The 16,320-nt window shown below is 32.1% G+C and overlaps 6 protein-coding genes across 6 annotated transcripts; 5 read left to right on the top strand and 1 right to left on the bottom strand.

Annotated features, from left to right (window-relative positions):
• Window positions 1-276: 276 nt before the first annotated feature.
• On the top strand, window positions 277-819 carry MAY24 (May24p; the record flags this gene model as incomplete). Its single annotated transcript, XM_041547961.1, has 2 exons — window positions 277-281; window positions 402-819. 2 exons carry the CDS (start codon window positions 277-279, stop codon window positions 817-819), a joined length of 423 nt encoding a protein of 140 aa, XP_041403895.1.
• A 409-nt stretch (window positions 820-1,228) lies between these two features.
• PIN3 (Pin3p) lies at window positions 1,229-1,927 on the top strand (the record flags this gene model as incomplete). The annotated part of the gene is made up of 1 exon (XM_041547960.1): window positions 1,229-1,927. The coding sequence occupies one exon, from the start codon at window positions 1,229-1,231 to the stop codon at window positions 1,925-1,927; it is 699 nt and encodes a 232-aa protein (XP_041403894.1).
• A 339-nt stretch (window positions 1,928-2,266) lies between these two features.
• On the bottom strand, window positions 2,267-4,276 carry NCA2 (Nca2p; the record flags this gene model as incomplete). The annotated part of the gene is made up of 1 exon (XM_041547959.1): window positions 2,267-4,276. The coding sequence occupies one exon, from the start codon at window positions 4,274-4,276 to the stop codon at window positions 2,267-2,269; it is 2,010 nt and encodes a 669-aa protein (XP_041403893.1).
• Window positions 4,277-5,139: 863 nt separating this feature from the next.
• Window positions 5,140-5,919, top strand: CUR1 (Cur1p; the record flags this gene model as incomplete). Its single annotated transcript, XM_041547958.1, has 1 exon — window positions 5,140-5,919. The coding sequence occupies one exon, from the start codon at window positions 5,140-5,142 to the stop codon at window positions 5,917-5,919; it is 780 nt and encodes a 259-aa protein (XP_041403892.1).
• Window positions 5,920-7,675: 1,756 nt separating this feature from the next.
• On the top strand, window positions 7,676-9,832 carry KRE6 (beta-glucan synthesis-associated protein KRE6; the record flags this gene model as incomplete). Its single annotated transcript, XM_041547957.1, has 1 exon — window positions 7,676-9,832. One exon carries the CDS (start codon window positions 7,676-7,678, stop codon window positions 9,830-9,832), a length of 2,157 nt encoding a protein of 718 aa, XP_041403891.1.
• A 486-nt stretch (window positions 9,833-10,318) lies between these two features.
• On the top strand, window positions 10,319-16,312 carry LAA1 (Laa1p; the record flags this gene model as incomplete). Its single annotated transcript, XM_041547956.1, has 1 exon — window positions 10,319-16,312. The coding sequence occupies one exon, from the start codon at window positions 10,319-10,321 to the stop codon at window positions 16,310-16,312; it is 5,994 nt and encodes a 1,997-aa protein (XP_041403890.1).
• Window positions 16,313-16,320: the final 8 nt, after the last annotated feature.

Below are 16,320 nucleotides of genomic sequence, written 5' to 3'. Positions count from 1 at the left end.
TTATTATAAACGGCACTATCCGAGATGAAAAATTCAGTTAAGTTACATTATTGAACCATCCTTAAACACAAAAGAGATACCCGACGAATAGAAACGAGTCAGACCTGTGAGACTCACATTATCTGACGTTACACAAATACATATACTGTGTACGATTTTAGAGTTGAATACCTCAAAGTTTTTATTTTTTCAGAGACAAATATACTCATTTAGAATATCCATCATAATTATACCACTTGCGCTACTAAAACAGAGATTTTATCTTTACCCAGATACATGAGGTATGTATTTTAAACATTTAGATTGCACATCTTCTTAAAAATCTACGCTTTCTTATTTTCCAACAAACATGTTACTAACTGTCTAAAATATAATAACTATTGAAAATATTTTCCTTACAGAACCTTCATATCATCTATAGAAATACCCGTAGGGTATGTAACACCAAAATTCCCTTCACTTTATTGGCCTATATCCAACAAAAGTTATAGTTTAGCATTTTTATATGACATTGTCGATATATGGAAGTTTACCCTATATTGGTGTCTCATATTCAATGGTGCATTTTATGGAGCCACAGGTCTCCTGGCAACTTTAACACATAGGAAGCAACCAAGAAGTATAATGATATTAGCTATATACATCACATACGGTGGTGTTCAAGGATTTGTAGTAGGGACAGTAATGGGATTCCTGATCGGAGCCATATATAACTCCGGTCTCTTCGCCATGTCGACTTGGATCCCAATATGTTGTGCGATAACCCAAATCCTATATGAAGTGGTTAAAAGTTATTCGACAGTCGGGTCCATAATGTAATTACAACTGTAAGTATGAAGGACTTTAGAGAGGTTGATCAAATTATCATGTGCTTTCCCTCTCATCACATATCGTATAAAGTGACATAAACTAGACTATTTAATATCACTGGATACGAAAACTGCGCCTGCCGGCAGGATCATCATCATTATCACCAACACCCGTTCCCACAGTACTGACATATATATACGAGAGAATGTAATTCTTGGATGAATACAAAGAGTAGCAAAGGCTTATTTAAACTCCATTTATAGAATTTCAATACTATTCAAGATACATACAAAATTTATACCTTGAAGAAGAAACAACTAGGTGAATATTTTGTTTCTTTCGCCAACAATTTATTTTTTCCTGCTTTCCAATAATCTTTAGATCATATAACTCCTATCCAAAAAAACAATAGATAAATATGTCAGCATCGTTGATTAATCGTTCATTGACTAACATTAGAACTGAACTAGATTTCTTAAGAGAATCAAATGTTATTTCCGATGAGGTATTTAATAAAATCAATGATTCCTTACCTGAGAAATACAATCCAAATGCATCCAGGGATTCCGTTAACTCCAATGAACAAGAATACGTAGAGGCCATATATGATTTCCCACCACAACAAGATGGTGATTTAGAATTGAAAACGGGCGATAAAGTCCTAATTATAGAAAAACCTTCTAAGGAATGGTATAAGGGTAAATGTAATGGTAAAGTTGGTATGTTCCCATCGAACTATGTCAAACCTGCATTCTCAAATACTGCACCAAGAGATTCAAGTTCCATTTCAGGTCCACCAAGATACACAAATGATAACAAGTTAGAGCAACAATTCACGAATCACTCATCTTCTCAAGCATCATACCAACAAGCTCCACAACAACAATCTCCTTTCCCACCGCCATCGACTAACTATTACCAACAACCACCCGCCCAACAGATTGTCTACCAACAGCAACCTCAAGCTCAACCCCAACAAGTCATTGTTGAACAACCACAACAACAGCACAGCAATGGTTCTAGCCAAATGAAAAAGTTTGGTAGCAAACTAGGTAATGCTGCTATCTTTGGTGCTGGTGCGACACTAGGTAGTGACTTGGTTAACAGTATATTCTAGATAACCAATCACCAACAATAATAAGAAAGAATAATTGAAAAATCCAATAAGATTTGGAGAATCAATGTGAACCATCTCCGGATTCATTCTCTCCTTTTATAAACACATCATTATGACACATTTAACTTTTTTTTTAAGGTATATATATATATATATATATATATATATATCACGCGGTTTTACTTTCAACGATTGTCCTTTTTAATAAATATTATATGACTTTCATCGCCTTCTATCAATTGATAGCAGTAATTTTATGTACGAATATATGTATTTAATTATTTAGATTATTTGAATATATGTATAGAGTTTGAAATTGCCATGATTAGACTACTATTTTTAATTCAAGAAATACCTCGAGTAGGTGTGATATATCCTGTTAACAACATTTAATTTAGCATCATTGGAAAATTTGATGTTAATTAGTTCACCAATATCTCTGTTCCAATCATATTTTCTCGCCTTTGGTACTATAACAGATCCATTAGAAGATAAATTTGAAATTTCCATAATTAATAATGCATGATTAACATACTTTAAATTTTCGTCTTCAATTTCGAAATCTTGATAATTTAACAATCTTTCAATGTTGTTCAGACTATGACTGACAGAGTCTTTGTAATGTTTCATATTGGAGAAAACATTTCCTAACTTAACTAATTTCACAAGATTATTTATTGCCAAGTAGATGACAAACATAGCAGGCGATAATGCCATAATACCAAATACCAATTGTTGTGATTTTAGCATCTTATCAATACCATTTAATGCCAATGATCCATCTACTTTTGTCTTTTGAACTTGAACAAGTAAAGATCTTATCAATTTACCAGTAAATATATTTTTAATAGGGCTGTTTAATTCATTTTCATATATTTTCATAAATTCGTCGAGATTACCATGCATGATCTGATTAACCAAAATATTTTCACCTATATTCTCAACATACGAAGGATTATTATCCTTCATTATTTGAATAACCATTCGACATAATGAATTAGTTTCTGAATCTAAAGTACCATTCGACATCATAGCTATTTCACTTCCCTCATCATGTCTGACAGTGGCCCATATATCTTTTATGGGCACCCAAATCCAATTATAGAATAATCCCTTAACAAATTGAACGACATTTTTTTGAAAGAAATCAATCATTTTAAAACGAGATTCCCATGCAAACTTAACAGAACTCGGCCCGTTTAGTATAATAAACATCCCAATGGGCCAATATCTGCTAATGAAACTAGGCTTTGTCGAAGAAATCATTTGAATATAATTTGATTCTTTAACAAAATATTGGGTGGAATCAATAACCTCAAAGGGTGATACTTCAACATCTCTAAATGATTTATCTTTAATGTTGAATTCTTTCAAAAAAGTTTCCAAGATATCAAAACATTTAATTAAATTATTGCTGTTAAATTCTTTTGGGAAAGATTGAACTAATATACCAAATTTAGCCATTGCATTTTGATTCATGTTGATAATTAACTGAGTCTTAGTTTGAAGCTCATTGTTTAGCAAATAACCAGGTAAACCAAATATGAATTTAACAGGGTTTGGTATATTTGTCCTTGAACTCGGAATGCCAACGAAATCAAAATTTTGAACCTTACTAATTTTATATAAAGTTGGTAATAATTCTTTCGAACAAAACTTATTAGTAAACTCTGGAATTTGTTTAAAGGACAAATGAGAGAAACCATTTTGATAAAGTTTTTTTGTTGTAGATATTTCAAAGAAATGATTTAACTTTTTTTGAATTAATTCAAATAATTTCACAGATTTACTGACAGAAGTTTGTAATAAATAAAATACTTTATTAATAAAAGAATTTTCAATAGATTTAAAATATGTTTCAGTTTCCATTGCCTTTGGTAATCTCACCAATGTTTCAGCTGTTACACTATAATAACATAATATCAACACGTATCGTGATATAGTGTATTTAATAAATTGATCAACTTCAGCAACACCTATTTGTGATGCTGTACCAGTAACAATATTTGGGTCGAAATTGTTGATATTTTCTTTAAAATTAGTAGTCAAAGAGAGTTGTTTAGTAATTTTTCTAATATTATCAAAATCAATTTTTTGAATTTGATTATTATTACTACCATTTGGTTCATTTGAAATATTTCTTTGGAAACCATCTACCAATGACTTAAGTTGTTGTAAGACATGTTGTAAATTTTCAATTTGACGGTATTGTTCGGTATTATTATCTCTATTAATATTGATATTATTTAATGATACCTCATTTGTCCCTAACGCAATTCTTTGAGTAAATAGTTCTAAATCTCTATTTACAACCTGAATCAATTGAAAAATAGAATGATCCAAAATCATTATAACATATAGTGACTAGGTTATTGATGACAATATGAAGTCGGAGTTTGTTCTAGTTCTCTAGTTACAATGAAGTTGTTTATGAAAACAAAATTCCCCTCTTTTATTAGAATTTCCTCTTTTAACGGTTATAATGGATGATAGAGAGACAGCGAGAGCGAAAATAAAATCAGTGGGAAAATCGAAGGGTCTACTTATTTGTAAACATCAAGGGCAAAAAAAGAATATACGCAGATCTACGTTATCACAAACAACATACAAAATATAAGATTAAGGGGAGGTATAGTAACGATGAGAGGAACTTAATATATTGTAGCAGGATATTACAATATACAGATGATTCAGTATATGGGGAAAAAACGCCTAGTTTTAGTTTAACACGACATCGTACAAAGAACGTTGATCGCTATTGCGAAGCTAACTATTATGAAATCAAGATAGATTTGAACTGAGAAGTATTCATAACTACTGCTTTAGCCTTGTATATATAGTTATATATATAAGGATGTTACTGTTATTATCATTCGAAAGTACTGTCAAAATGTTTTCTAGAAGATTCTAGAAAACTTCGGAATTGTCTCTCCGTGAAGTTCTCTCCCCTTCAAACCCCCTCCCCCAAAAAAAAAGAAAAATTTTGCTGGATCGAATGGCTCTATATATGCATCTGAAGACACGGAGGTTGGCTCATCACTAGAGAATAGATATATAATGATTGATATTTAAATAAGGGTGAATATATATAAATCATCAATTCAGTAACTACTTCAAGGATTATACTGATAGGTTTATTAGGGATAGATATAACTTTGTTTTTCAATTGGTAGTTACAGTAGACCGAAATATAAAGAAAATAAGGGAACGTCATGTATTGTATTAATAATAAAAAACGTAATAGATACGATTTACAACATCATACTAATGGATTAATCGATTTAGTAACACCAGATCAACATATTTCCATGAAGAATCAAATACATTTAGAAGGAAGAAAAATTTATATTTGTAAAGAAATTAATGAGACCATTCTTTTACAAGAGATGATTATACAAGTTATGAATTTGAAAAAACGATATATTGAAAGTAAAGAAGTAAATTATCAAGTTGTACTAGGTCCCAAAGGCAATCAAATATATATTGAAAACAATATTCAATTAGAGACCAACATAATAACTCAAATAATTCAAGAAATTCAAACCAATTTAAATATATTCAAGATGTCTCTTTTAAAAGATAATTTATTTAACGATTATCAATTCCAAATAAATGAAGGTAATTTGACTATATTCAGTGAAAGAGATAATTTCATAGAGACTGTTGATTTATTTAATGATAAAACAGGAATGAATATGAAAAACACTGTCACAAATTATAATATAGATTATAAATTCTCAAATGCAAATAAATTAATGGCACAATTAATAATTGAGATACCTCACTGTAATTATTATGGTGATAATAATAATAATAGCAACAACAGTAATAATAATAGTTCATACAATATATCCGCCTTTGACGAACCAGAATATCTATCATGCTATTCTAGGGATACTCAAGAAGATCCTACTTATCGAGCATTAGAACAAATACGATTGGAATATATGCATAGGCAAAATATCACTTCAAAACGTATGAGATGTCAATAATAATAAATGAAATTCTATAGTAGAAGAATGATTTTATGTCATTATTAACAAATTCTCACCAAAAAGCATCAAAGACTCAATATATACTGTATGTACGTACGTACGTACACATATATATATTTTTAAAAATAGCATAATTACTTATGAAAATAAACCTTGAAGGAGTTCAGTTTATGCCAAAATATAACAGTTCGTACCTGCTCCATATTACTATGTAAATACTGCCAAGAAACAATGCACACTTTTATAAAAAGATACCCTCAACTTGGTTGTATTTATTTATTACGGTTTTACCGTAATAAATAACGTCAACAACGGTAAAACTCGAACCTAACTATTTGTGGCATCTTCTTTTCCCTTAACATTGTATTCCAATATTTATTTACTGTGAGACCGTTATCCATTCAGTTTTTATTTTTTTAAATTTTTACTACCGGGAAAACCAGAAGAACGCGTAACCATTATTAAAATCATTTCACCGAAAAGAGAAAAAATAGAAGAACGCGTTGTCAAGCCTATTTCTCTATTTGATTCGAAGAAACACTACACTTACATTTCGCGTTTCATTTCTCCCTTTTGGAACAATTTCTTGAACATAGAGCGATACCATATAATAGAGGCTTGACCTGTAAGTTTCTACGGAGACACACCCGCACAAACTGCTGTTACGAGAGGGTAATAGCCATCCCATAAAAAGAAACGTGTGCTATCTTCTCATTCGCTCTATAAATAAATTTCTTTTTTCTTGTCCTTTTCGCGCCTCCTTTTCTTTTATTTCTGATTCAGCATGAGTGGTGTCTGCAAAGGTTTCTCAGCCTTCTTCTCCCATTTGCCCTGTCTCTCTCTCTAATAAAAAAGACCATTTTTCCCATTATACCATTATACCAACTGATCCCTACGAACCCATATTTCGAACAACTGGTAGTGGTAGTGAAACGGTTCTTAATTTATAATAATATAAACTCATTTGATCTGAAACTCAGTTACTTTGCCAATCCAGCTACAGATAGCCTGTTTTATTTTTCATTTTCCAGTTATGCAAATGAAGAATTTTTTTGCTTTGCTCGTTCTCTCGTTATGAAGTATTAAGACAATAAAGTTGACGTTGTTTCCCTCTGGATCAATGTTACCGTACTGGCATATATCGTTTCATCACTTTAAATTAGTCCGTCTACTTCACCCCCCTCTCTTGCTGAATGTACACTTTTACAAGATAAATAAATACATAAACACATAATTATCATCATCATTATCTATTTTTTTCCCTGCTACTTAACAATAACTCCAAATTTGTATAATCCCGTACTTCTTTAAGAACATAAAGTTTTTTTTCCCACAAAGACTATATTATAATACATATACACTCACACGTATTTTTAAATTTTGCGATATCATCATTATTATTATATCGTAATTATTTTTTTATTTTTATACCTTTTGAATATAAAGAAGAACTACTGAAAAAAAATAATAACAAAAACTATACATTATTTAGTTATTTATTTTTTTTCTCACAAAAAACAAAATAATTATAACCATCAGAATAACAAGATCGAAAGAAAACAAATAAGAACACAAGATAAAGAAATTTATAATCATTATAGTTCAGAATATATATATACAAATTATATTATAGCTTAAAAGTTCGTGTTTTATAATATTTTTTATTTTTATTTTGGATTCACTAAAGAAACAAGAGATATAAAAGTTATATCGTTCTTCTTCATTTAACTTCATCCCATTTAGAAATCAGACCATGTACGTTAGAAACTTGACTGAAAATAATAATAATAACAGTCGTAGTAATGAAAATTCTCTCGATTCATTTGATCATTTAAATAATGTTGGTAATAACAACGCACAACAATTATCAAATCCATTTATGGGTAGTGATGAAGAAAATTTGGATTCTGGTTCTTCTTCTTCATTAGATTTTAATAATACAACAAATAATACAAATAATTTGGATAATAGTCACATTTCAGATTATAAAGGTTATTATTCTAAAAATGCTAGTGCATTAAATCAAAATAATAATCAAAATAATAATCAAAATAATAATAGTTCAGCATATTTAATGCCACCAAGATCTGCAAATTCTCCTCTACCACAATCAAACTCACCAAATTCAATGGATCCAAACAATAATGAAATATTCTCTCCACCAGAATTCGATAGATATCCACTTCTTGGATCAAGAGTCTCTTCACAAGCAAATTTACAATCTCCTTCTAATGCTAACTCACCAAATCCAATGTCGTACGGCTCTCCATTAGCTAATAATTCAAATGCTTCTTTCTCCTCATCAAATCCTTTCAATGGCGAACAAGATTTCTCACCATTTGGTGGTTATCCAACCTCATCTTTCCCATTATTGATCGAAGAGAAAGAAGATGATGATTATTTACATAACCCTGATCCAGAGGAAGAAGCAAGATTGGATAGAAGAAGATTCATCGATGATTTCAAACATATGGATAGAAAATCTGCAGGTGGTATCCTTGGTGTATTCACTTTAATTGGTGCAGGTATTGCCATCTTTGTCATCTTACCAGCTATAACGTTCACAGGCGTAATAGACTATAGTTCAAAGGGTGAAGTTATAGATTTTTTAACACCTTATCAATACCCACGTCTGTCAGCTATTAGAACAAACCTGGTAGATAGTGATACACCATCTAGTGCAAAGACAAGAAAGGCAAAGGATGGTTCCAATTGGAAATTAGTATTTTCTGATGAATTTAATGCCGAAGGAAGAACTTTTTATGAGGGTGATGATCAATTTTGGACTGCCCCTGATATTCATTATGATGCCACAAAGGATTTAGAATGGTATGACCCAGATGCCTCTACTACAGTAAATGGTACTTTACAGTTACGTATGGACGCATTTAAAAATCATGATTTATATTACAGATCCGGTATGCTACAAAGTTGGAACAAGTTATGTTTTACTCAAGGTATGTTAGAAATATCTGCAAACTTACCAAATTATGGTCGTGTGACCGGTTTATGGCCTGGTTTATGGACAATGGGTAACTTAGGTAGACCAGGTTATTTAGGTACCACTGAAGGTGTATGGCCTTACTCATACGAATCTTGTGATGCTGGTATAACACCAAATCAAAGTTCTCCAGATGGTATCTCATATTTACCAGGTCAAAAGTTGAATGCTTGTACTTGTGACGGTGAGGATCATCCAAACCCAGGTGTTGGTAGAGGTGCCCCAGAGATTGATATTATTGAAGGTGAAGTCGATACTACTTTAAACGTCGGTATTGCTTCCCAGTCCATGCAAATTGCACCATTCGATATTTGGTATATGCCCGATTATGACTTCATTGAAGTATACAATTTTAGTACAACTAACATGAATTCATATGCTGGTGGTCCATTTCAACAAGCTGTCTCTGCTGTCTCTACGTTAAATACTACTTGGTACGAATTTGGTCAAGATGCTGGTTATTTCCAAAAATTTGGTATAGAATACTTAAATGATGACACTGATGGTTATTGTCGTTGGTTTGTAGGTGACACTCCAACTTTCACTATTTATGCTAATGCTCTTCATCCGAGTGGTAACATCGGTTGGAGGAGAATAACTAAAGAACCAATGTCTATTGTTATGAACTTAGGTATCTCTAATAATTGGGCTTATATCGATTGGAGAATGATTTTCTTCCCGGTCAAAATGTCCGTTGATTATGTGAGATTATACCAGCCACAAGATTCTGTTTCTGTGACTTGTGATCCCGAGGGATACCCAACATACGACTACATTCAAGATCATTTAAATGTTTATTCTAACCCTAACCTGACCTCATGGAAGGCTGCAGGTTACACGTACCCAAAGAATCAATTGACAGGTAATTGTAAAAGTTCAAATTTCCAATCCAAGGAACTGTTATTATAAGCTCCATTTTAGAATGGAACACACTATAAATAAAAATAACGAAATGAAACCACACCGATTGTTTTATTTTCCTGAGACAATACATATTATATAGATCTTCTTATCTAGTTCATAAAACCTGCATTATATATATATAACTATTCAAATACAAAAAATCACTATCAATTAAGAAATAGGACAATATTGTTTATGCTGTTACACCTACTGACGAAAGAGTAGGTCCTAGCACTGCTTATACATAGGCCATACCAAACTTATCTCTATTTTCGTTCTTTTTTATTTACGGTAAATGAGGCCATAACATTTTTACCTCTACGCCAAAATTCTGGACAAAAAAAAAAGAAGCCTAACTCGAACTGAATGAAATATTTAGGAAACTGATGACAACTGGCCATGGATTATAGTAAAACATTAAGAAAAGCACACTTCCAAAAACCAAACCGTTGCATATAATTTACTAGATACTAGTGGATAGAAGTAATTACCATGGCGGACGTAGACTCTTTAAAGACAATAGTAGAAGGTTCAACTGACCCTCGTCACGATATATCCAGTTGGGTGAGACTGCAATTTCAACGGGTTACTGGGGACCCCACTTCAAAAGGTACATCAGTGGAATATATTTTAAAAGTATATGATGAATTGATCACATTTTGCAAATATTTGACAGAAATTGATGACCTTTCAAATAGTGAATCTCACAAGATTTCACTCGCAATATCTCAATTACTGTGCTCCATTTTAACTCGATTACAAACAGATGATAACGGGAAAATATACGATGCTGCTGAAGTGATGGCTAACATATTTGCTGAAGAAAATGTTATCGACAATGACGAGAATGATAAATCAAGTAGCAAGAAGAACAATAGCAAAAAGTCGTCCATTTATACGTTCCCAAAGGAATTGGCCGTGACAACCCTATCTCAAATGTTTGAATTATTTTCAAAAGACATCCATTCTTTAGTCTCATTTATATTACCTTTTATTTTTAAGAATATTAAGAAAACTTTGGAAAAGAGTAAATATTTCCATGCCTTATACTCTGTCTCGTTAGCAAGGTTATTACGTTCCATATTAAGAAACACAAACGGTAATTTCTTCGACAATACATACTCTGCAAAGTTTACGAAACTATCAAAATCAATTTTTGAAGAAATGAATGATAACCAAATCGACTATCCTGTAGATTTCATATCAGCCCTAGTAGAATGTTGGACGTTTATCTATAAACAAGAAAGCTTCATACAAGAACATAAAGATGAGGTTGCTGATACATTATATTTCAAATTTTGGAAGTCAGAAATAGCTGTGTATGGTATTTCAAACGACTATACAAGAAATATTACTGCAAAAGCTCTCGCTGAAATTATATTTGATTATCAATTCACAAAAAAGATTTTAACCCTCGAGGATGCATTAAGTTTATATGTCAAAATATTCAGACATTGTCACTCGAGAGATGTTAGAGCTGGGTGTTTTGAATCACTTTCTCAATTTATTATCCTCAGTTCCCTCGCGGATACCTCATTTCTTCACGATTGTAAATACCTATATATTGTACAACAACTGAGCTCAATTGTTTCAGAAAAAAATATTACTAACAAGAAACCAGATACAATAGGAAGATGGTTAAATATGCTAAAATCACTGCATAAACTTATTCTACCGTACATCTCTGAATCATCAAAAAATCAAATACTTCTAACTTTATTAGGTTTACGTTCCGAAGATTCTTTTGCCAAAAATGAAGTTGATATGATGAACCTTTCAGAAACTCAAGAAAGCGAGATATCAAATCAATGGTTTACACTCCTTCAACAGGATCTTATCGAACTGTTGTTACTAAGCCTCTCATCATCTTCTATGAGTGATAATAAAATGTGCAGCGAAGTCAAACAGAGATTAATATCGTTAGCTACATCTGATATATACAACGTACGTCTATATTCTGCTCCAGTATTGAAAGTATTTTTAACCAACTTTCCCGATTTGCTGGATTCTGTCATCTTAAACTCTCTAAAAACACTTTTGAATGCTTTTGAAAACAAAGGAAAAACCAACTTACCATTTGCTCAGCTGCATGGCCACGCTTTGGTCATAGCAAATTTAATAGATATTGCTGATAAGGATTATGTATCGTATGAGTTGATTATGAGGGTAACTGTTTTTGCGACATCCTTCATTAAAAACCACACAACATCTACTAATGGGGATCTATACTTTAAAGGGTTGGTTTGCTGGATTCTTCTAACGGGTCTAATGAATTATGTTGATGATCAGTATTTATCTACGCAAACTGCCCAGCTATTACTGTTCTGGAAAGTGTTATTGACTCACTCATTTACATATAGAAATGAGGAAGAATTATTTCGTAATTTGAAAACGAGAACACATGCACTTACATGTCTACTCACATTTTTGAATAACGTGAAATTAAATAAAGAGTTATCAACACAGGTATCATATTTATTAACAAAATGTTCTAATTTCAATCATTCGGTAGAACTAAAATCAGGAAGAATAGATGATGCGTTACTAGAAAATGAAAATAGAATACTTCAAATATATCTGCGGATGGAGAAGTATATCAGATACGATTTCAACAGTTCCTTACTAATTCTGATTATGAAAAACTTTTCTGACCCAAATTTGTATATCGAACCCTCCAACTCTCTTATTCAGACAGTCAAGAAGATTAAAAGATCAACTAAGAATGATAATTCAAGAAAAGAAAAAGTTTTGGAGCATAGTGTAGACAGTATCTTGCGTTTGGAGGATAATTTTGCTTACGGTATATCAAGTAAAATAACGAATGATAATATTCTTTGTCTAAATTCTCCAACAAGTGATGAGACAGTAACAGAGATACCAGGACTGTGGAGCAATACAACAAAGTATTGGTATGATATATTTGATAAGGATGTGACCTGCCCAATATCGAGACTCTTGTCGAACGATTCTTTGGTACTTTTATTTGGAAATAAATCCTACGCTAAAAGCACTTTATTTATGCCTAAAGTTACTACATCTTTAATTGATTTTTCAATGGAGCTTTTCTCATCGGTGTTTCCATATTTGAATAGCAAGATACAATACTCATTAATTGAAAACCTGAATCTGTCATTATTTTCCAAGGCCACTACACCGATGAGGAGTGTAGCAATATCTGCGAATACTTGTACTGCCTTATATGCATCACTTCGGATTATTGAAGCAAACGATATTACTTTGGACAAAACTGTTGGAAATTTGATGGTAGAATCTATAAGGAAAATTGAATTTCTTAATGATAATTATTTAACATGTCTTAAGTCTAACTGTATCGGATTGATCACTGCCGCTGTTAGAAGAGGAATAGACGCAGAAGAATCCTCTGATTTTATTGATGAACAATGCAACATTTTAGTTAAGTCACTGAGCGATAACGAAGAACCATTTTCCAGACTTTTAAACATTCTTTCTTTGGCTTCTATTTACCAATCTAATTCCAAACTAACCAGATTTGATAACATATACGAAATACTATTCACTATGATTAAAGATCCGCATCCTGTCATTCATTCATGGTCATTAAGAGCGTTGAATATATTAATTAGGCGACATTCTTCAATGAGCCCCGAACACGTTTCCAATTTACTAGTAGGGCTACAAGAGTACTTACTCAATCCAACTTATGGATATTCTGGAAATTCTACATTACGATATAATTATAATATCCAATATAACTCCCATTATATGATTGCCAGCATTGTTGATACAGTGATTGAAAACATTGGCCCAAGTTTACGCACTGTAGACAGAACAGCATTGTGTCGTTTCCGAAACATTTGTTTCTATTTTATATGTATTGGTGACCTACCGCAACAACTAAAAGGTATCCAGATATTCTTGAATATATCAATTTTCAAAATGGAAGACATCCTCCACGAAAAGACGTTCATAACAGTTGCAGAAAATATTATTACGAGTTCAATTTTTCTAGGTATTGGATCATCATATTTTGATACAACGTTCACGGAACGGCGTGAACTTATTTCAAAGTCAAGTAGTATCAACGCGGCCTTCCAATGTTTTAATCTTTTTGAACAACTGTCCAAGCTTCAGAAAGGATATTTATTCTATGAGCACTTGGAAATCACAAGTTGGAGGTACCTGGCGCTATATCCTGAATGCAGTACCATTAGTGACTATTTTAGGGAATGGTTGAAACAGGTTCCTAATACCATCAAATGGTTAGAGAAATTACAACAAATATATGACATGTCCAATGATAAATTATTCAGAACCGTGTATAGTACCAATAAAAAGATCCTTCTGGAAAGAGGTGCAATAGATATCGAAGAAAAGGAGATTACAGACGAATTAGAGGAGAAGATCAACGATACAAATGTGCCAAATATACTATCTGACAAATCAGAACTTTCTGATGCGCTTAAATGGAAGACAAAAGAGATAATTCTTGGATTAATAGCAAAGCTATGCTCAGATACACAAAATAATCCCGATCAAAGTTTATCTCATCAAATTTCAGCATTAATAAAACTATCATTCAACGCCACATCAATGAGATTAGAATCAATAAACAAGCTAGGCCTGTCGATTCTTCACCTTATTTTGAAGATGTTTTGTAAAATGGCGGACAACGAATATCCTCAGAAATCTATCCTGGAACAATACGAAGCTCAAATTTCAAGTGCGTTAATCCCTGTTTTTCATAAAGGAAGTTCTCCTGATGTTATTGCAATGGCCATTAATGTAGGTGCAGAAATAGTCTACTCCGAGATTGTACCTTCTACCGAACAGAACAGAATATCTCAACTACTAATTAAACTACTGGACAATTTGAACTCAAAAACAAGCGATATTAGTATTGGTAACATGCACATTTCTACTAAAACTGCGAAGAGGAAAATTGAATTGGCGACGTTGAACGGCTGGGCAAAGTTAACCCAACAAGCTATTGAGACAAATAATAAAGAACTTATGAAATTTACGGAGGGATATTGGCCAATACTGACACCACTGTGGATCGTTTCACTTCGTGAGTATATGATATTAAATTACGAATGTACGTCTACGCTTTCTTCCACAGTTGAAGGAGGTGATAATGCACAGAAAGAATCGGATTCAACGAAATTGATGCAGTATGAACCTGTATGGCAAAATATGACTAAGGCTTTAAGTTCTTTATTGTACATAAATAAAGACATTCTATTACAAAATATGGATGAAGATGAGCTCGATAGTTTTATGTTCGCACTAGTCTCGAAGTGTTTAGACGAAATATTACGTAATATCGACAATGAAAAGTTAAAGATGGGACTTCTGCGAACTGTGCATGATATATTCAAATGTAATATCCTGTTGAAAAGCTTGTTGTCTGATGATATATTTTCAGAAGTGGTAGGAATATTTAATAGATTAATATCTACCGGCTCAAGCAAAGAGAAACTAATAGTCATTGACATTATTAATGATCTTATTAGAGGATACAGAATTGCAAACGCATCAGGAGACTCATTTCTAGCCGATATTGATAAACTATACGAACTATTGAAATTACTCATGTTTATTATATCAGACACACTACCTTTTATCAGAGTTTCTGATATGCAAAATACCATCGAAAAGGATGTAAAATTAACACAATCACAACAAGACACACTACGAAAGGTAACTATGATTCTGGAAGAAAATATAATTCACTTTGATGAAATCTTCAAAGTAGATTTGTATGCTTGTCAACTCTTTATTATCGGTAGAATATATCTGTCAAAATCTGTGAATGATATCTTACCAATTTTTCTGTCATTACTAAAAAGTATTACATCTGATTTAGTTAAGAATGCTGAGCATGAAAACCTTCTAGATATATTTTATGAATCAACATATGAAAATTACTCCAAACTGAATAGCACCAATAGGATTACCACATTTTTACTGTTAGTGACGAATGGATTTAATAACTTCAAAGATGACGATTTTACTTATAATACCGGACAATTATATAACCTATTAGACCAAGATGAAATATGCCAAGTTATAATACAAGGACTTAAGAGAATAGCCCAATTTAGTGATAAATATGATGGTTGCCGTTGTACAATAAAATTGTTTATTAAGAAGGTATTTGAAAAGAATAATTTACCCAAGAGTACAATACGCCCTATAATCGGTTTATTAATTACATTTACAAAGACTACAGGTGCTAAAGATATCTCAAAATTCGAACCGTGCTTTTTGTTATGTTTATTATTTATTTGCAAATATTACGAAGAGATGAGAGGTGAGGACACCTTCGTATCGAATATAATCGATGAGCTACTAATAATAAATCCTGAAATATTTAAAAAATCCCTGGAGATTGTTTTACAATCTGAACAAAAACAAATCATGGAAAAGATAATTGCCGAGGCGGAACTAACCAAATCTTCAAACGGGGCTGTTGATAGTATCCCATTAAAAACTTTTAAATAGAATTAAAT

This window comes from Maudiozyma barnettii (assembly GCF_903064755.1).
Source record: "Maudiozyma barnettii strain CLIB 1767 genome assembly, contig: KABA2_01, whole genome shotgun sequence".
Taxonomy (NCBI): domain Eukaryota; kingdom Fungi; phylum Ascomycota; class Saccharomycetes; order Saccharomycetales; family Saccharomycetaceae; genus Maudiozyma; species Maudiozyma barnettii.
Note: the sequence above shows the minus strand (reverse complement) of the source record. Positions and strands in the feature narration are given on the sequence as shown.